The sequence below is a fragment of the Strix aluco genome, chromosome 2, assembly GCF_031877795.1.
Source record: "Strix aluco isolate bStrAlu1 chromosome 2, bStrAlu1.hap1, whole genome shotgun sequence".
Taxonomy (NCBI): domain Eukaryota; kingdom Metazoa; phylum Chordata; class Aves; order Strigiformes; family Strigidae; genus Strix; species Strix aluco.
This window is the reverse complement of record NC_133932.1, coordinates 137542650-137564409: the sequence shown is the minus strand read 5'-3', so window position 1 is coordinate 137564409 and position 21760 is coordinate 137542650. Positions and strand designations below refer to the sequence as shown.

The 21760-nt window shown below is 50.3% G+C and overlaps 1 protein-coding gene across 15 annotated transcripts in view; it reads right to left on the bottom strand.

Annotated features, from left to right (window-relative positions):
- STIM1 (stromal interaction molecule 1) overlaps window positions 1-21760 on the bottom strand; it is a 105904-nt gene that overhangs the window by 66834 nt on the left and 17310 nt on the right. Inside the window, exon 1 of one of the 15 annotated variants that reach the window (XM_074816651.1) lies at window positions 20920-21043. The exons of the other annotated variants lie outside the window; for them this stretch is intronic. Within the exon in view, the coding sequence (XP_074672752.1) occupies window positions 20920-21028 (109 nt within the window). The 5' untranslated portion in view covers window positions 21029-21043. Of the gene's footprint in view, window positions 1-20919; window positions 21044-21760 lie in introns of those variants that run through there. 15 annotated transcript variants of the gene reach the window in all.

Sequence of the window (21760 nt, the reverse complement as noted above, 5' to 3'; positions counted from 1 at the left end):
CCCTGGGGAGGAACAAGCCCAGGCACCAGCACCTGCTGGGGGCCAATGGGCTGGAAAACAGCAGCCAGAGACGGGCCTGGGGGGCACCGAGGTGGCCACGAGCAAAGGTGGCCAAGGGTGTCCTGGGCTGCAGCAGGAGATGGCTCAGGGGGTCCCACCCATGTACTGCAGGGAGGGTGCCAAGAGGACAGAGCCAGGCCCTTCCCAGTGGTGCCCAGTGCCAGCAGCAGAGGCCGTGGGCGGACGCTGGAACACGGGAGGGTCCCTCTGAACATCAGGAAACACTTTTCAGTGAGGCTGCCCCAGCCCTGGTGCAGGTGGCCCAGGGAGGTGGTGGAGGCCCCAACCTTGAAGATATTCAACAGCCATCTAGACACGGTCCTGGGCAACCGGCTCCAAGGGGCCCTGCTTGAGCTGGGGGTTGGGACCAGATGGACCCCAGAGATCCCTTCACACCTCAGCCAGCGATTCTGTTAACAGCACCAACCTCCTTATGCCTGTCACTGGTTAAGAGGCACTTGGACAACGCCCTTAATAAACTGCTTTAACTTCTGGTCAGCCCTGGAGTGGCCTGGCGGTTGGACTAGATGATCGCTGTAGGTCCCTTCCAAGTGGAATAGTCTCTTCTGTTCCGAGTGTCAGCACACAACCTTCCACCTGGAGGAAACCGGCCTGACGCCCGCAGATGCCATGCGCATTCCTAGATGTCACAGCGGAAGCCCAGCCCTCAGTCCTTCGAGACTGGTTAAAAAACCCCTAAACCAAACAAACAACCCCACCCCAAAACCAACAACAAAACCCAAAAAACCCAAACCAAAACACCCCACAAACCTAAGCTAAGCTGCTTACACAAACACCTGGCCACACTTTGGACAGCTGTTCAGGAGCAGGTTTTGCTCCTGCGAGTAGGTTCATGTTAGAGAACCCGCTGGCACTGTGGAATGGAAAAGAGCAGCAAAGGCAGTGAGTGTACACTGACAGAGACAGAAGAGTACAAATACAAGTATTGTTGTTTTGCCACTGACTTACTAGAACTCTAAAGTGTCCACGAGAGACCAGATGATCAAGCCGAGATACCTTGAATGGATGTTTGTGGTTTATGCTGAAGCCAGCTACCAGAGTCCCCGAACTCAGCGCAGCTTCAGCCATAAGCCTGCTTATTCTTAAATATTGTGAGAACTCAGTAAAAAACCACACTAGAATGCCATGGAAATGTAAGGCTGGTTTCCTACCTTTAACTGTTGCTTTTCTCATGTCCCCACACTAAATAGGTGGCTCAGAACCAGCTTTGTTACGTATGTATCCCTAATCAGGAGACTGAATAAAACAGCGGGGTTTTCATTTTGAGGAACATCAGCCAAGGATCAGGAGTTTAATTTTAACTGCACTTATCTGCAGCAGAACTTTAAATGTTCTTTAAAGTCATATTCTGCTTAAAACAAAGTCACCTCAAAAACCACTTAGATGGAAGTCAGAGCGTTATTCAAATCAGACCAAGCTCTTCTATTATGCTTGTAAGGGTTATTTTTGGTGTTTATACACACACATATACACAAATGCATTCAAGACCTGAAGCTATAGATTTTGCACTAGCATCTTTCAAACCCCAAATTAATTTTATATGCTAATGCATAACATCATATACTATAAACTGAAAGGGGGTTTTGTGGGATTTTGGTTTGTTTTTCAAGTAAAGCACCCTGCTCAGATTCCCGAGCTGGTGTGTTATGTTCAGGAGATCCTAACGGCCGATCAGCCTTCAGTGCTCCAGGAACCGTGGTGTCCTCGAGGTGCTGGATGAACCATCGCAAGAAAATTTATCTGTACCTTAGGAAACAACCACACTTCATGCATGCACGCTGAAAACTGCCATCATTAAATATCCAAATCCATTCACCTTTGCTAATAACAATAATTAACTATGGATAACTGTCACTGTCACATCCCCACGCACCCCCTGGGACCTGCCACCCCCCGAGGTTGGGAGTCTAGAGCCCTCATCCCCCTCCAGGAAAGAGCAAGAGCCCTCGAAACCACAAACCAAAAAAATCTTAAAAACTAGAATTGCCCTAAAATTCCAGGTCTGGTTTACCCTTTAGAGCTTTTTAAGAAGAACGTACTTCTAAATCTCCAACACTGGGGTCAAAATTGGTAGCCAAGCCCTTAAAACCTCTGCCATAGGCACAGCAGGCACCTATACTGGCGCAGCCCTCAAGAGTTCCTGGCATGGCTTCAGTGCAAGCACCCTGATTGCGTGCAGAACGGCCCAGAGCAGGTTTTGTTTGTACCTAAAAGTCTCTCTTTTTCAAACCTGGTGAGCAAACCGTCCCAATGGGTTCTTCAGCTCCGGCTGCGTGACTCCGTGCCCCAGGACGTGCAGCCTCAGCCCTGCCACTCGTTGGTGAGAGCACCATGGCCCTTCAGACACACCTACAGACAAACCCCAATGATCAAGAGGAGGTACCCAAAAGCAGGTTTTTAAAAATGGGCTCTCTGACATGAAAACCCGATGATCCTTCAGAGACAGGTGGAGGCAAACGGACCGACCGCACGATGCGACACTGGGAGAAGACGTGCTGTACAAAACCCACTGCCACAAAACAGCGCCGGCGAGCCATCGGTGTGTACCTTGGGGAATGCGCATTGCGTAGGTAACGCCACCACAGCAGCTCTGGGCCCAGCACTGCCAACAACTATCGATGCTTTAACGCAGGTGCACCCCTCACAGCCCCCCCTCGCCGTGCTCTGCACCCTTGGGATGGATGTAACACCCCCCCAGCACCCTGCTCTTCCACCCACCCCCAGAATCCAGCCACTCAGGGCCAGGTTTTCTTTGGTGACGTCTTTCTCAGATGTCGTGACCAACGACAAAACATTTTCATAGAGCACTTCTGCAAGTTGCAAGTATTGCCAGGCCTGGAACTGGCATAATTTGGACTGAATTTGTAAGTTTAGTTTCATTATCTAGAAAGATAATGATGACAATTATTAGGCACAATCTCCTCCTCCTACCTTGTTTAGTTGTGGGGAAAAAAAAAAAAAAACAAAACAAAACCAGGAGAAAAACAGTTTATCTTTGAAAAAATAGACCCACTGTGCCTCTCTGCAGCAGGGTGCTCTACGAGGCCACGAGCTGCTTCATCTCCAAATGCAAAGATTCAACCATCTCTCCCAAATTACTTTACATTAACAGCCATATTCCCTCTCTCCAGTCCAAATTACCTCACACACCTACTGCTGTCCATTCATCCTTTACTGGCTTCAGTTGCAAAAAGTAAAATATCATCTAGAACTGAGTAAATCAGATTTTTCAATTTTGCCTATGAGAGCACCACACCTAAAATATTTGTAAGAAATGGAAAAATTCATAAAAGGTCATGAAAGGAGCAATTCCTCCCTCTGCTGACAAGTCACCAAGCCCCAGTTGTTGGACACGGAGCTGCATCCTCACAGCAACTCCCACAACTGAACCAGAGTCTAAATAAGACCCTTCCCCTTAGGTCCAGCTTGGGGCACTAGTGAGTAGGCTCCGTCTAAAATTCTGGTTTTCTGCATTCATTAGCTGGAAGAAGAAAATCAGGGGTGGAACATGCTGCTCCTCCTGATAGAGATGGCAAGATGACTCAGACAATGATGGAGGCTACTTGTGTGTTCCTGAAGAGGCAGGGCTGATGTCCCGCTGCTTCACAAACCTCAGAAGTTTATTCTGCACTAACTCATGCTGTCTGTATGGCCAGGAGAGCCCAGCAGCCCTAGAAACCGGGTGTTCACTCACTGGTTTTGGTCCTGCTGTGAAAGCTCTCCCCTCCCTGGCACAGCGGGGCTGTCCTCTCCCTCTCCCGGTGCCCATGGCCAGCTGCCGTAGGAAGCCGGTGGAGATAAGAGTCACCGGACTCATGGAGCCTGCGGTTGGACCTGGGAAAAGATCTGGTACAGCACCACACAGCATCCGAAGCAGCAGCCAGGGACAACGCCGTGGCGGGCAGGGCGTGAGAATCGGCGGCAGGTCAGGAGGCCAGGGCAGCGTTTCCCGCCCCCCCCCCGGCCGGGGGTGCCAGGAAGCCTCCACTCTTCCCTTACACCTTCAGGGGCAGCAGGAGGTGGAAGAGTGACAAACAGCACAGCACAGCACGGCCGCAATATTGTCCAAGCACTTCACAGGGTGCCCAAGCAACCAGGGTGAAGCAATTTTTCATCTGTGTAACTTTTTATTTTAATTGGCAAGGGAGAGGAACTTGGCAGAATTACTTTAAATATTATCAGATGCCCTACCATTGATTTGCACAGATTGGGCTTTCCTCTCCTACCCTGCAAGAGGTTTCTTCATAGTTATTGCAAAATTAGCTCAGGACTTTGGGCTGGGCCTTTTCTGCAATGATTTGTCATGCTCATCTCAATGACAAAGAGCAAGAACAGGGGATGGTCATTGTATTTATACTGCCTTTGGACTTGACTTCAGAAGGAAAAATTAAATCAGGCTGAAAGATATCTCCCAAAATATTACGTGATCATCTTGTTCTGAGCCTGTGCTTATTATTATAGCAATGAACGTAGCAACACTCTGGCAAAGTTCAAATTATAGGAAGGAAAGGTCGTGTTTTTATAAAACAAGAGTGGTTTTACTCCTATTAACACTCTCACAGCCACATAACTCTTGAGCCCCAAACCGTCTCTGTCCCAAGTGGTCCGTCCAGCATTCAGGCAAGACACATAATTGAAGTGATCTTGCCCAGATTTCTTGCAACCACCAGGCCAACCCCTGGGTACTTTTAACACAAATGCTACCAGAGAAGCTCCACTGCGAAAGCAGCAGAAAGGGCAATAAAGCAAGAACTGGCATGTGCTGATAAGCAAGTACACAATCAACAGCAATCAAGCTAGTAAATAGCGAGGAATTTGCTGTTTGCATCAAGGCCAGAAAAAGCCTGAATAAGGGCAGAAGTGATTTAATCAGCAGAAGACCCTGCACTGACAACAGAATGGTCACCAGGTTTTGCCAGAGGGCATGGGGCGTCCCCCCACCCCCTCCTTATCTCAAGGGGAAGACAGGCTGCAGCTGTAAAAATGCCCACAACAAAGAAATAAAGATCAGGGCCAGCAACCTTGCCTAAGATTTATGCAAGATTCAGCAAAAAGATCATAGCATAACAACCCTTGTCTCCTAAAGGGAGACAAAATAAGACCAATCCAAAAGCCAGGTGCTCTCTTGGTCGATGAGGGAATGGGGGTTTAAGCACAGCACATCTTGCCCTCGTGTCCCACGCAGTGACACTGTCTCAGGCCAGTCCCACACAACGCCTGGCACCTTCAGTGAGGGAAAGCCTTGAAATCAGTGTGAAATGGGTTTCCTTTAAGTAACATCCTCCTCTTCCAGAGGGCCTAGCATGGATTTTTGCTACAGTAGTTTTTACAGAGACACTTGCTCTCTGGCCCTCAGCCCCTGTCCCAGGCTGTTCTTAGGTGACAGACCAGGATTTAAGGGTGCGTCTCCTGGACCCTTAGGAGCTGACAGCATCATCTTAACCCGACCCTCCCACCCCACCCCTCTGAGTCATCACGAGCCTTTTGTCTCTCCATCCTGCCGTTTTGTGCCTCCAGTCCTGTTCTTTATCTCCCCACCATCACCTCTTAAGAGCTACAGTCTGTCCTTCCTTTCAGAACAAAAAGCCCCTTTTCCCTGCCATGGGGTGTCCTGATGGCCCTTCTAAGCAGGGCACTATCAGCACATGCCATCTGTACATCCCCTCTCCTGCCATTGTTCAGCACTCACACCCACCCACCCTCACCCCTGGGGCTCCCTCTCCCCCACCAAAGGTATTTTGCAATCCCCAACGCAATCTCCTACAAGGGGGCCCTGCACCCACCCCACTGGGTGCCACCACCCAGGAGATCCCCAACAGACACTGTGGGCTAAGTGTAGACTAGGCTGAGCTGGAAAGCCCTTTGGGTTGGCTTTATCAGTCTTACAAAACGTTTTAGGAGAAATGAGAGTTCCCAGGCCTACCCCTTCTGCTGCGGCTGCCTCGTCAGCCCCAGCCCGCTCCGAGCAGACAAGAGGCAGCAACACCACAATATGGGAAATCCAGCTTAAATATTTTCTGGCCCAGATGGGCACAGGTTGCCCAGAGAGGGTGTGAAGTCTCCACCCATGGAGACACTCAAATTCAACTGGCCCCGGCGCTGGACAAGCAGCTCTGGGTGACTCTGCTTGAGCAGGGTTGGAGAGGACGATCTCCAGAGGCCCCTGCCCACCTCAGTGCCTCTGTAGCATCAAAGTATTTTATTCCAGATCCTTCCTTTCTCGTGGGTGATTCTCTCTAATGACAATTCTGTTTGTTTAATTTCAGGTTCTCTCAATTTCCTTCTACGAGGTCCCATTATCTTTAATAATGTTGAAGAGTTGTGTTAATGCCAGCGCAGCCGATTGCCCCCAGTAGCACTGAGCGTTAGAGCAAGAACAGCCATTGGGATAGGATTAGATAGCAGTTTAATTATAAGAACTGTCATTTACATAACTCGCTTTTATAAACACTGGAATGGCAGCCAAAAAAAAATAAGGTCTTATATTTAGGGAAGAGGAATTGTTTACATATTTTACTAATGTAAACAAGGACTCAGTTTAACTTCCTTGCTCAGGGCTCCTCCCCTAAAACTCTGGTTTTCAATTTAAAAAAATGTCAAGAACAACTTCATAAATTTTAACAAAGGCACTAAACGGTTTTGTAAGGATTGTATCCAGAGATGACCATTCCCCTGGAGGGGTAGGGAAATCAAAGGGCACCTTGCAAGGCTACAGGGATACCTTGCAAGGCCACAGAGCAGCAGCACGGCGAGCAAGGCAAAAAAGGGCACAGTAATCACAGTTTTCCAGCTCCAAATACCAAATAACAGACCCTGACAAAGTTACGGGAGTATACAACCATTTGCACTGTCATAAAGTACTCAAAGTATTTCTATACTACAATTTTACACTGTGCAGCTGGATATTATTTACTATATAGAGACCTGTCAGCCACTACTCCATGTTTAAGGTGTGATACTTGTCCACAAATGCATGTGAAAACTCACACATAAAACATTTTTTTTTTAAAGATGAATTTGTCAAACAGAATTGGGATTTTAACCCATGCCCATTTCCCTATTCCATTTGAACTATTTTCCCTGGCAATAAGAGAATTCCTTCCCTGGGAGGTGCAGAGGCAGGGGATGGCTTGCTCTGGAAGGCAGCAATGTGTGACTTGTCACACCAAGGAGTCACACACAACCCCCTGGCATTGCAAACAGGCACCTCATCCATCTTCCCACCTCCCTCACAGCCTAAAAACTCCAACCGGTTATTTTCCTAGCGGTTTTTGTAGGTGGAAGATTTCAGCTGAAGGGAGTTTCCTCAGAAGCATTAGGTGAAGCATTCAAACAAGCTCAACACCACTGAATTATTCACGTCCTCTTGCTGCTGTGTCAGATTATCATCACCTCTGAAAGTGGGGCCTGCAGCAGAGTTACATCGAAATTCACTGAAGCCATCCAGTTTTCCCCTTCACGCAAAGTGCTGCAAACTGCTTCTGCAGCACAGACCCCGCTTCCTCACCTGAGCACAAGTAACCCAACCCACACTCTTACTGTAAAACCTTCAACTATTAAGTACGTGTTAGCAGGAGTTCAAAGATACACTTTTTCCTTTAATGAAACAGCTTGCATGATGCAAAAAAACCCCCTGTACCTAACTCAAATTAAGCAGTCTAGAAAAAATGCAAATACAGCCAGAGATCAGACCATCTGATCTGTGAAATACTCAAAGTAACAACGCCCTTGGGTGCCTCTGCTGGGAAGTCCAACTAAAAGTGTTCGCAAACCACCTAATAACAGCGTTCAGAGAAACAGGCCGTGCAGAATTCACCGGGCCAAATCAGTCTCCCCTACTCTGAGGGCAGCGATGGGTTCCTGGAAAATCCACGGATCTCTCAGGATCAACTTGACAAAGCTACGGAAGGTAAAACAGCTGCAGGAGGAAGCCCGCGGTGATCCATCGAGGCTCCTGGCACTACAGACACTCGCCACTTCATGCCACCGCCATCAGCTTTCGACAGCTACAGGAAGGAATTCAGCAGCAAAGTGACACTGTTGTACAGCTGCTAGCTCTTACTCAATTAAAAATTCAAAATTTCCTCCACAAATGGGCTGCTCTCCTTGGCACAAGCTCAGCATTTATTTACTACAATTAATTCCCTCAACGCTGATTGCAATTAGCTGCCTGCATCTTCTCCATGCAACAATTTACTGATTTAATATCAGCAAAGCTTCATTCCATTTCTTCCAAACATGCTGAAACCAGCAGCAAAGCCCTTTTTAACCCTTTCCTTCCACCCAATCCCCTCCACCACAACCCTTTGCTGTCCCACCCTTCCTCTTCAAATCTTTTGCTCTTTCCAGCCCATTAGAAAACACACACCACCACCCCCCAACCAAACTTCTTTCCCCCACCTCGTTGGGGTGGGAAGTACACGCCACCAGCCCCATCCCACAGCCCGGGCCTGTACCTGCCCACACCTCCTCCCGCCCATGCCCTCTCACACAGCCCACTCCATTTACAAAAAACCATTATAAACCATCCCATCTCCGGCCCTCACCACCCACGGAGAGTCTGGGTGTGACTCTGCCCTTCCCGTTGCTCTCAAACCTCTCCAGACCAGATCTCAGCATCCTCGGGTGCTCTGGCCTCAAAGTGCCAATTGCACGTATTTCCTTCCTGAGAAATTTTTGTTTGCTTTCTTCAGGCCTGAGGATGGCATAATATTTCTGTTGGGCTGTCTAAATAAGATAGCAAAAGTTGTTTTAGTACCACCCTGCAAGGCAAAGTGGTTTTGCCTAGAGACAGCTAAAAAATACCACATCAAGTCCTTCAGCAAGACGAGCAGCACAAGCCAAAATATCCCATGGGCAGGAAAAAGTTCTAATGAGCTTGAATAACTAGAGATTGTGTTACCTCATAATAATAAACTAAGTAATCTAACTGCTTACACGTCCTTCTCTTTTGTGCTGAACAAAATGGAATAATTAAAACTGTACCAAACAGTGAAGGCCATCCAGATTTGACTTTAAGGACGTCCTTCACACAATACAACTGTCCCTTCACAGTTGTTCTTTAGAAGCAAGTTCACTGGAGACAGGTGAAGTTTCACTAATTAATTTAAATCTGCTAATATTGTGGGTTATTTGAAAACTGCAACAATTCACCTAACTGCAGACAGACGGATCTGATACCTACTGGCATTGCAAATCCCAACACCAGAAAACACCAGTCACTGGCTAAATCAAAACCTCTCCTTCCTCCACTTTTGTAAACCTCTCAGCTAAGCGGCCTCAGGGGGCTCCTGCAGTACCAGCGTCTGACGTTCATCCAGGTAAGAGCAGCAGCAATTTTTCTTATGCCCCGATTTTGTGATAATTTCCACAAGCAACCGCTATCCATATTCCTGAAGAGGTACCAAGTGCAAGCAATTATTCCCCTGAGAGTGAATCCTCGGAGGAAGGAAAGGATCTGGGGGTTCTCACTGACAAGCAGCTGAACATGAGCCAGCAGTGTGCCCGGGTGGCCAAGAAAGCCAACGGCATCCTGGCTTGGATGAGAAATAGTGTGACCAGCAGAAGCAGGGAGGTGATAGTCCCCCTGTGCTCTGCACTGGTGAGGCCACACCTGGAGGGTTGTGTCCAGTTTTGGGCACCTCAATACGAGAGAGATCTCGAGGGGCTGGAGCGAGTGCAGAGGAGGGCAACGAGCTGGGGAAGGGCCTGGAGAATAAATCCTGTGAGGAGAGATTGAAGGAGCTGGGGCTGTTCAGTGTGAGGAGGAGAAGGTGAGGGGAGACCTCATCACTCTCTACAGCTCCCTGAAAGGACGTTGTAGAGAGGTTGGTGCTGGTCTCTTCTCCCAGGGAATTAGTGACAGAACAAGAGGGAACGGCTTTAAACTGCAACAGGGGAGGTTCAGACTGGACATGAGGAGAAAAACTTTCCCAGCAAGAGTGGTCAGAGAGTGGAATAGGCTGCCCAGGGAGGGGGTGGAGTCCCCATCCCTGGGTGTGTTTAAGGGCCGTTTGGATGAGCTGTGGGGGGATGTGGGGTAGGGGAGAACTTTGTAGAGTCGGGCTGAGGGTTGGACTCGATGAGCCCAAGGGGCTTTTCCAACCCGAATGATTCGGTGACTCTGTGAAAGCTCGCCCGGCTCCCCAGACTGGCTCCGAGTCGGGAACTGGGAATGGCGGGAGCCCAGCCCAGTCTCGGGCAGGAGCCCTCCCTGGGAAGCATTGCTGCCCATGTATTCACCGGGAATGTCCATCTCAAAGTTGACATCCCTTCAAGCTCTCCCCACTCCATACCCCTTGTGTGACCCAAACACTCCCTGTCCAGCTCCCGCCCCCAGCCAGTAGCAAACCTCTCCTCCGGGAAGGACCCGGTGCGTGGAATGAGCCAGCCCTTAACCTTCCAGCCCAGCATCACCTGGGGCCAGCCCGCTCCCAGCCCCGGCAGTCCTGCTCCCTGCGCTTCACCCTCCGGCCTCACAGAAACAGCTTCTGGGGTCCGCAGCTGGGCGGAGAGCGGGGCGGCCCATCGCCGCACGGAAAGCGGATTTCATTGAGGAAGCGATCAGAGGTTTTCTCTGAGAGCTGCAAATTATGAAAGAATTATACTAAAAAAATTATACTCTGAAAGAAAAATACTACCAGACACAATTCTGGTGGGTTTTTCTCTAGCCTCTGCTTTATGGCATGAATACAAGATGATGGTTTTTCAAAACTGCAAGCATTTTTCTTAATATCGCTGGCATTCTCCCCAAGCCTTCATGTACAGAGGGCCTGAAGGCAGTTGCAACGGGGAAGGGTCCCCCCCAAACCCTCCATTTTCCAGCAGCCATAACCAGGAAATTCAGTTAACGTTTTCAGGTAAAAGTGACCTTCTTCACTTTACATTCACTATAGGTTACGTATTTTCAGATATAACGCGTTTATTAATGTTGAAGTATAAATATTTCTCAGCATGAAAATATTTTAGAATTTCCTCAGATTTCTCAAGAGCAATTCTCCACCAGTGCTTTGAAGCGGTCCCTTTTTTGAAGTCACTCCCCAGCCTCACAGCATCAGCCACGCACCCAGAGACCAAACCAAGCTCTTCCCCTGCCCATCGTGCCCCCACCCCCTTCCCCAGACCAGGGAGGCTCCAACCCTTTTCCACGCCAGATCCAACCACCTCCCCATCTCTGGCAGCGCAGATGGAGCCGCACCGGGACCTGGGACCGCGACCCACCACGTCGGATGCTCTTGGCCGCTGAGCACCAGCTCTCCCCTCCGAAATCACAGTGGGACAGGAACAATGGGGGACAAAGCCCATGGCCAGCTGCTGATGCATCCAAGCACCAGGGATTATTTTAGAAATATAGCCTGAAAGTCTAGAAACCCTTTTTTATTCCCAGCTGAAAACCCTCCGGCGGAGCAGTTCTGTGCTCGTGTCGAGCCAGGCACCGCTCCACACCCGCACACAACCTGCTGTGCCCAGTGCTGTTTAAGGTACACAGAGTATTTTAGTGGTAAATACTCCTTCTGAGATCTCTATCTCTCAAATGCCTTATCAGTGCGCCGTGAACAACAAAGCTTTAAGGGTTTAGGAAACTTGCTTCTTTCCACTGGGGTCAGAGGCAGTGGGACACTCCACACCTTCACCAGCAAAGCCAGGAATGGAGCCGGGTTCTACCAGCTGAAAAACCACCACTGGCTGCAGCAAAATCCAGGGGTTAACCCTTAACATGCACAGCGATTTGTAGCACCTTCCATTCACGTGAGGTGATGTTTGGGGGAATGGACTTGGGGGGGTTGGGGGGTGCAAAACTGCCTGTGAGCCAGCAACGTGCGCTGGCAGCCCAGAAAGCCACCCGTGTGCTGGGCTGCACCCAGAGCAGTGTGGGCAGCAGGGCGAGGGGGGGATTCTCCCCCTCTGCTCCGCTCTCAGGAGACCCCCCTGCAGTGCTGGGTCCAGCTCTGGGGGCACCAACAGCAGAAGGACACGGACCTGCTCAAGAGGGGCCAGAGGAGGCCACCAAGATGCTCGGGGGGCTGGAGCACCCCCCTGTGAGGACAGGCTGAGAGAGTTGGGGGGTTCAGCTGGAGAAGAGAAGGCTCCGGGGAGACCTTAGAGCGGCCTCCCAGGACTGAAAGGGGCTACAGGAAAGGGGGGAGGGACTCGTCATCAGGGGGGAGGGATAGGATGAGGGGAAATGGTGTTAAACTGACAGAGGGGAGATTTAGATGAGATCTAAGGCAGAAATTGTTCCCTGTGAGGGTGGTGAGGCCCTGGCACAGGTTGCCCAGAGAAGCTGTGGCTGCCCCCTCCCGGGAAGGGTTCAAGGCCAGGCTGGACGGGGCTTTGGGCAACCTGGGCTAGTGGAAGGTGGCCCTTCCCGGGGCAGGGGGGTGGGACTGGATGGGCTTTAAGGTTCCTTCCAGCCCAAACCGTTCTGTTCTATTCTGTGCAGGAACCTACTGTGCCTGCCACCAAACCGCAGTGCCCAGGCACAGCTGGGGGGCTGTGCAGGACCGTGGTCCCAGCACCACAGGGAATCGAGGGGGCTGGCTAACCCTGCAGCACTTGCTCCCCGTCTCCAGGACCCAGGATCAACACTCCTGCTCTGTAAAGAGACAAGGAGATCATTACATGGCCAAAACTAGCCTTACAGATATTCTGAAAGAGAAACCCAGTAAGGGGTGGGAAGAAATCAATGTCAATCTGAAACCCTGTCACAGACATGAGTCAGCCGCTCCAGTCAGCCACAGCCCACGGTACGTGGCTTTGAATGCTGGCTGCCGAGCACCGTGATGCAAAGCTAATAATTATTATTTTTTAAGTGAAGGAAAAATTGCTAAAAGTCAGGAAACCACATAATGGATGAGTGAGTCATTCCTGCCTGAAAAATTTTGAGACACCAAAGAAAGCTAAGAAGAAATCAAGGAAAAAACCCACAATATTTCTGCCATTCCATCTCACCATCCTTGACCCACACGAGCCATTTTTGCAGCAGTGCTTGCCCAAAGCCAGGGATTTCCAGTCCCCAGCTCTTGGCGCTCCAGTACGGGATACACGCTGCAAAAAGATAACGGGAGCAAGAAGAGCTCAAGGTACATAATTTCATGTTGCAATAGTAGCAAAAATTTTGGTAGCTTTCACAAGGTGACAGAGAAATATATAACTCCCCTCTTGTTCTCAGAGTATTTATTGATAAATGCCTAACAGCTAATACAAACATATTTCTAATTTTATTGTTCAGGCAAGACCGGAATAGAACATTATTTACCTCAAGGCTAGTCAAAGTTACCCCCAAAGCAATGCGTTATACGATAAAGATGTCAAGTAAAATTACAGAATCATAAAATCACAATCGTGGAGTAACGTAGGTCAGAATAGAGCTCTGGAGCTGCCCCCGGTTCAGCTGCCCAAAGCAGCTCTAAATCAGGGCAGGTTGCTCAGGGTGGAGACCCCACAGCCTCTCTGGGCCCCTCTGGTATTTGACTGCTCTTACACCAGTTTTCCCCCTCCACTCGGCCGGGGTTCCCCAGGTCGCAGCTCGTGGGGGGCCGCAGGGAAGGGGCTGGCTCCAGCCCCGGGCACTGCCACGGGGAGGGGCTTCGAGGTCTCCCCGTGTCCCCCTCTGCCCCGGGCTCAACACCCCGGCCCCCCACCACCGCGGTGGCTCTGCTAAGCTCACCTGAGCACAGCTGCACCTCTTCTGTACCGGGGAGCTCCAAAGCACCCCAGGCGCAGCATCACAACTGCCTGACGAAGGGCAGGACCTGCTCCTCGGAGCAGATGGACCCCCCTCCTGCCTCCCTCTGCCCACGGGCAACTTCTTCACCGGCATCCCCAGAGCCTCTCTGCAAAGCTGCTTCCCAGCGTCAGCACCCAGCCCGGATCGCTGAGCATGGTTATTCTGTCCCAGGTGCGAGACCTGGCATTTGCTTTTGTTAAACTTCAGGTTTAACAAAGGTTCCTGCCAGTCCCTCCAAGGGACACCTCTGCCCTCCAACGCTCCCCAGGATTCGATGGGACCCACACAGGATACAGCCACTTGCATTGGGCTGTTTTCCGAAAGCACGGGGTAACAGCGGGGGCACGGGGGGAAGGGGGGGGACAGCACCCTACACCCGTGAGCCTCAACCAAAGCTGGGAGAGGCTCCGGCTCCATCCACCCTGACCACGGGGCTCTGCTGGAGGCCAGCCCCAGGATCAAAGGAGATACAACACTTCAAAGGACCTACAAAATTACGGAGAGATTAAATAAGCCTGAAGCATTCTGCAGGCTAGGGAGGAACACGTCAGTGCTGTGGTTGTCTCCAGAAGCAGAGAATATTCCAGACCAGCTCGAGGCTGAGTCGTTCTGCTTCTGAGGAGCACCGAGGTGGTTTACGCTCAGTTGGAACGAACTGGTACCACCGGTATCCACCCAGACACAAGTCAGCACTACTCCAGCTACCTCCAAAGAGGCACATAACAGCGTGACAGAACTTGCAGAATTACAGCGACCAAACAGGCTCTCAGCGGGGAGACCGTGGGGGTACCTGGAGAGGGTCTCCTGCAGGCGTCACCCAGCCCTTCTATCCTTTGAAAAGCTACAACCCAAGCGTGAAGCAGAGCATCACCTGACACAGGCGCTTCCGTAACCCCCTGCAGCACAGCAATCCTACAACACACACGGTCTCTCCTTCCTCACCATCACCCTTTTTCTTCCAGGGAAAGGCTCCGGGACACGCGGTGAAGAGCATCGAAGGGGCTGAGACAGGCGGTAGCTCACATCACACAGGACCCCACACGTTCCTGCAGCCAGCCCACTCCCAACACAGATTTCTTCCAAAGGAAACACCTTCCCCTATCACTCACGCTCCTAACTCATTTCCTTCTCCTTCAAACGGACTATTTCAGGGCTGATCGTTGTCTCCTGCATTATGTCACCCCCATGGTGATGCAATTGGACTGATTACATCAGCTGACGAAGTACAAAAATGTACACATAAGTAAATCAGGTCAAAAATGCATTTTACCCCATGATAAATGCATTTTACCCCATGATTTTTGGCTTTAGCTAGAATAGTGGTGTTTTGGCTTTCTTGTTTGGTTGGTTGTTGGGGTTTAGTTTTGGTTTTTTTTAAAAATGTGATCCTCATTACTAACATTAAGACTGCTTCAAAAAGTTACCAGCAAAATTTGGAGGCTCTTTATTCACAGAATGACAGAATCATCATGGTTGGAAAAGCCCTTGAAGCTCCTCCAGTCCAACCATGAACCTCACCCTGACCGTTCCCAACTCCACCAGATCCCTCAGCGCTGGGTCAGCCCGACTCTTCAACCCCTCCAGGGATGGGGACTCCCCCCCTGCCCTGGGCAGCCCATTCCAATGCCCAACAACCCCTTCTGCAAAGAAATCCTTCCGAAGAGCCAGTCTGACCCTGCCCTGGCGCAGCTTGAGGCCATTCCCTCTTGGCCTGCCGCTGGGTCCTTGGCTCAAGAGACTCATCCCCCCTCTCTGCACCCTCCTTTCAGGGAGTTGCAGAGGGCCATGAGGTCTCCCCTCAACCTCCTCTTCTCCAGACTAAACCCCCCCAGTTCCCTCAGCCGCTCCCCATCACACCTGTGCTCCAGACCCTGCACCAGCTCCGTTGCCCTTCTCTGGACACGCTCATTCATCCCGGCCCCCTGGCTCCAGCCTTTTCTCTCTCTTGGGGAAGGAACAGCGTTGCCTCTCCTGCCCCGTCCCTGTGCCCATCCCTGTGCCCATCCCTGTGCCCAGCGCAGACGTCTGCACTGCTGGCTCATAGAATCACAGAACCCCAGAATCCTTCAGGCTGCAAAAGCCCCTCGGGATCATCGAGTCCAACCCTCAGCCTGACTCTACAAAGTTCTCCCCTACCCCACATCCCCCAACAGCTCATCCAAACGGCCCTTAAACACACCCAGGGATGGGGACTCCACCCCCTCCCTGGGCAGCCTATTCCACTCTCTGACCACTCTTGCTGGGAAACATTTTTTCCTTATGTCCAGTCTGAACCTCCCCTGCTGGAGTCTTGTCCCATCTTCTTTCTATCCTCCCATTGCATTAATTAGGGACCAGTTTTTTATGATTTAAAAAATTTCATCCTAACTCGTCAAAATTAAAATCACTTCTCACAGGAAAAAGATCATCCTTTTGAGCACGAGCTTTCTATAAAGGAGTTGCATTTCAGGGCTGAACTGGTTTCTTGCTTATTGGTATTTAATTCAGCCTGGGCAGTCAGTGGGACCAGGCAGCTCCCAGGCCAGCGCAGAGGAGCCGTAACTTGTGTTCATAATGCGGGAAGGAAGTAGTTAAATCACCCACTCCATAGAAACTATCTATTCTTCCTGTCTTATCTCTTGCTTAATTTTTTACAGGATGTGACGAGAGATAAGAGAAACAGCATCTTAGGTTTGTGCACCTGCAAGCGGATGCCCACTTTCCCAGCTACCACCGGCAGCCTGTAAAGCTGAGGAGTTTTCCTGCGCAGCTGGACGCACATAAGCCATAAAACCAACAACTCTGGGAAAAGAAAACAGCCACAGATGGCCAGGCCCATGCAGGTACCACAAACCAAAGGTGCCAAGGAAGATTTAAAGCAACTTTAAGTAAAACGTGTTTGCTTCAGGGATGAACTAACCCCTCGCTGGATTAAACCTGATCGCGTGCAGCCCCCAGCGGGTGCGCACACACCGTACAGCGACAGAGTGCTGCCAGTCCTGAGCGCTGCTGCCTTCCCCTTCCCGCTGAAGAGAAGGGAGGGACAGGAAAAGGTGAGCCTGCTTATTGTAACTGGAGAACTAAACCCTTTACTCTGGGTCACTCTTAGTTAGGCTAGCCCGCAGAACTGCAGGCAGCAGCTCTAATGCTCCAACCAAGCCTTCCTTTCAAGGCTTGATTTCTGCACAGATTCAACATCTCGATGGCGAAGCATTTCAGGCCCAAACAGCTCCTCCGCGCTAATATATTTCCATTCCATTTTACTGAATTTTCAATTCATTACTTTGGGAAGTTTCTTTAAGAATGTAAAAAGAGATTTCCAAAAAGAGTAGTTTGGGGGTGGAGGGTTTCTGAAATTACTGTCATACACTGACGAGGTGGGTAGCACAGGACTGACCCAAAGGCCAGGCTTACGCCTCAAGTCTTGCGCTCAGCTACATCTCAACAATACTCAATATCTGGACCACAGCAAAGTTTCCAGAACCGTTGCTTTATTGTTTTTTTTTCAGCAGTGTCCTTTCCCCCTGCTCTTCCTTCCAGAACCCCCCGTCCCCGTGCCAAAATCCCGCCTGTCTCGCCCTCCCAGCCGCAGGGCACAGCTGACGGAGCCCCTGCCCCAGGAGCAAATGGTGCACGCGTGGACAAGCCAGAGGACCTCTCGCAAGCATTGCCTGTCCCCTCCTCTCGCAACAGCCCAGGAATCGGGGGCTCCCCACAGTCAAGTTTCTGCATAATTAATTCAAGCAAAGCAGCACCATTCCCATGCTGCCATACAAGGGCAGCTTCTCCCAGTTTTAACCTTATTTATCCCTTCTGTGTCTTACCAAGAACCGATGATTTAAATTTTCACAGAAGCTCTGGAGAGCAGAAAACACGGAGACACCAGCTCAGCGCCTTTTCAAGAGGTGGCACCCACCCTGCTCCGTGCCTTTCCTCCGGCCAGGAGGAATCAGCTGCCGCTCGCAAATAAACCATCACGTGGGTAACTGCGCTGCTGCATCCAGCAAGCTCATTGGAAACACGTTCCTGTAGTTTAAAACATTCTCATTTACAAGATTTTTTTTTTTTTCCTGAAACCAGCAAAGTCCTTCTCTCCCATTTAAGAACACAAGTCTTTAACAGAGCAAGGCCACGCTAAGGCGACATGCTGCCCGCCATCGCAGCGCAGCCCTAGCAGGAAAACACTGTTCTGCAAAAACACACATTAATTATTGGACCTCAGAAACAGTATGCAACTCTCGGCTTGACTTCTCCAGGAAAAAAAAAAACCTCTTCCTGGTCATCCTGTTACCCTCCTACTTCCCCAACCTCAACATCTTATTTATAGTTCCCTAACGCTTTCCACAAGGATCAGGACACCGGTGAAGGGGGGACCCGAGGCCAGTGGGCACACATGGGCCACCCACAGTTCCAAGCTGATGGTGGAGGAGAAAGGTGATGGCACAGGGTGGGAAGGGGAAGAGGGTGGGGGGAGGAAAGCAGGAGGAGGAGGAGGAGGAGACTGCCTGTGAACAAAGGACACAAATCTGCAGAAAACCCCAGTTTTGTTATTCTTTGTGCTCACAGAGCTGTTTGGTTCTACACACCTGACGGTAACAGTTGGGAACCCCAGTACAAGAACGAGATCCTGGATGTGTCAGGGACTACAGAGAAGTCCTCTTAGCAACGGAATTCTACTAGATTTCACATTTAACACACTAAATGGGAATGATAGGAAGAAGGGATGAGGGCAAATGAAGAAGGAAGTGACACCACTCTGCACAAAGAGCTGCAGGATAGCATTCACAAAGCTCCCTTCCCACGCGAGGGAGGATCCCGACCTCCCCACGACAGCCCGGCAGGATCGAGGAAAGGCTCTTCCCAAACAACTCAGCACATCTTTTTTCCACTAGTTGTAACTATAAAAGATTAATCTAATCCCCATGTACTTTACTTGCCCTGTGACTAGTTACTACCAGGTGACAATGCTCTGTACACAGTGCAATGGAACATAAAAAAAGCAATTAGGAGGAGCAACGGTGGCAAAAGTTAAAATAAATCTCTTTATTAGGTGCAGATTATTCACATCAGGGACATAAGTTTGGTTTGGGGTTTTTTTTTTTCTTTTCCCTCCTTGTCAACCAAACACGTTGCTCAAGCAAAGAAGGAGCACTTTGGGTTATGTCAGCTCCGAGGCCGGCTTCCCCGAAAACCCGACAGCGATCCACCGCTGGAAAACACCGCACTGGCGACCAGCAGGAAACACGGACGGCTGGGGAGGGGGCAGAGCCGTGCCCCCCTGTCCCTGGGGGTACTCTCCCCCTTAAACCCAGTCACAGGTGGCAAAAATACACCCAGTGATGCCAACGGGCAAGCAACCCCGACACAGCGCGCTGCAAGGAGATCCAGGAGAAAAGCATTTGTCGGACGGGACCTGCAAACAAGGTGTTCCTAAATTATAATTCTTCTGCCCCAAAGTAAGAGCTTTGAATACAAAGGCAAAATAAAAAAACAAGCCACCACTTTGAGCAGAACTGCAGCATAGGTGTGGGCTGGCACGTGGCCGCTGAGCGCGGCCACCACGCTGTCAGGAAATCTGGCCTGCCCGGCTGGAAGCAGAGCCAGTGCTGCCTCACTAATAAAGGTTGTTACTAAAAAAACAAACAAACAAACAAAAAAAGAGGCCATCCCAGTTCAAGCCAAAACAAAACGTCTTGAAATGAGTCATTGTGGAATGCGGCTGAATTGGGTGTTTTCTGCCCCGTTTTGCTACGTTGGAAAATGGAAATGCTCTTCTTGGAGGAGAGAGCGGGGAGATTCACACCAGCAAATCATTTGGACAAATAATACATTTAATAAAGTGACTTCTTCCTGCAGGTGACCAGTGAAAGAGGTCCTTTATAGAATAAGGTGCTGACTAAGCGTGGAGACCTCCCCTGGCCCCGGGGCCGTGCAGGACCGACCGTTTCTGCTGAGCACCAAACTGCCGGGGTGCAGGATGGGCGCTGCCGAAACGGAGAGGGAAGGAGGAAACGCTTTTCAGTGACGGCAAGCTGTTCTTCAGTCAGCTCAGCATCTTTTGAAACCTCGCCCTCAGCTCAAAAAAACGCCACTGAAGCTCCAAGGGGCAGAGCCGGGGACGGCTCAGCCATTAGTGCTTTCCGGAACAGCAGCAATTTCAGAGCGATCACAAACCACTTCTGCTCCTTCCCCCATGACGGTCTTTCAAAAAATCTTCAAGGCTATTTGCAGTAATAAAATGGCTTTAAAAGGCAAGCTGACAACTCATTGGACAACGTGGTCCTCATCTTCTACACACGGGGAAGAGTTTCAGCGGGAGGAGATCTGTGTTAATGTTCAGCATTTTAAAGCAACATTGTTGTGTAAGTAAAAAACACAGGGAAGAGACCAGAAAATGCCAAATTCTTCCTTAGCACCGCTCTGTTACTAACACAGCTGTTGTTCCACTGACTTACACCGTTTAATCCTCCCTGAGACTACCCAAAGCCTGCCCCGCATGTGTTTTCCCTGTGTCCTGGCAGCGGAGAAGCCGCTGAAAATACGACCCATCCTTGTGCGTTTGGGCAGATATTCAGGTTCAGCGTGGCAGCTCACCTGTTTCCCCACCATTTTTAAGCCATCATTTAGCTGCTGCCTGCACTAAGCAGACTGGAGAGGCAACATATCAGGTTTTACAAACACGCTGTTGTCCAAAGCACAGCCACGCTCCTGCAGAGGCGTGAGGACAGGACACAGTTTTAAGGTAAATTAAAGCAGGAGAGAGTAAGTTTTCTAACACCAGTCAGCTGGGGTGTCAGCAACAGCCCAGCAACCACAGGGCAGCACTTTAAGGCAGCACTTGGGGGTTTTTAATCCAGAGCAAGGCTCTGCTCTGCTTACCCAGCACAGCCCAAAAGCCACTTACTGCCACACTGGACCACGGATCACCACGTCTGATCCACCAGCAGCAATCTGGGGAGGATGCGTGAATTAAGGAAATGCAAGGAAATGCAAGCCAGGGCTTTCATGAAGTTGGCTCGAAACCCCCCCGGACAGAGAGCATCCCACCCCCCCTCAGACCATCTCCATCCTTCCGGGGCCCGGCGACTCAAACCACACAAACCCACGCAGCAATCATCATCTATCTTTACCTTCTGGTTTCTCCACAAGCCGCAGGGCCCCCGGGTAACGCTGGCTGCCAGGACAAACGCTGCGTATTGCAGGGAAATCCTCTTTCCACCTTCCCAAGAGACTGAGCATCGCTAATAGGTTTTCTCCACGTTGCAGCTTTGCACTACAGGCGCGTACATGTTCTACTGCACCTTGGCAAAGTGAACTCACTACACATGTGCTGTATGGTACGTTAGATGTGCTATTCAAACCTGCACAATGGTGGAGTTAATTACTAGCTCCTGAACTCCCAGCTAGCTTTCCCAACAGAAACTACGTGATCAATCTCTCTTCGTTTTTCTAAGTGCCAAGGATGGAAAGCACCATTCAGAGCCATGCCAGGCACAAAGCCAGACGACTGGAGTTGAGTTTGACCCCATTCGTCATTATTTCAGCTGAACAAACAGTATCTTTTCCATAACTGTTTCTTCGGTAAGAAACTCACCCCACAGAGTTTCAGTGAGGAGGATAAATCACGTACGACTTGGGAAGGCAACAAGAGACTCTGATTTGAGAAAAGCCCGAGCTCTGGTCCCTGAAGCGAGCGGCCCAGGCGTGCTTCCACGGCACAGCGGGTGCTTGGGCATGCAGAGCAGCACAAGGAGGGCAAAACCATAAATTAAGCAGACTTGTTCTCTGGCACTCCCTAAATCCTCCACACAGACAGGTTTACAATCCAGGTACAAAGGGACGAGACCCTTGCATCGCTAAGCGCTAGCCAGCCTCTGGTTAAGGAACGATTCCCAGCAGGACTTTATATTTGGTTTGGGATTACAGAAATTATTTTCCCTCCCCCTCACATACCTTCCCACACGTGTGGGT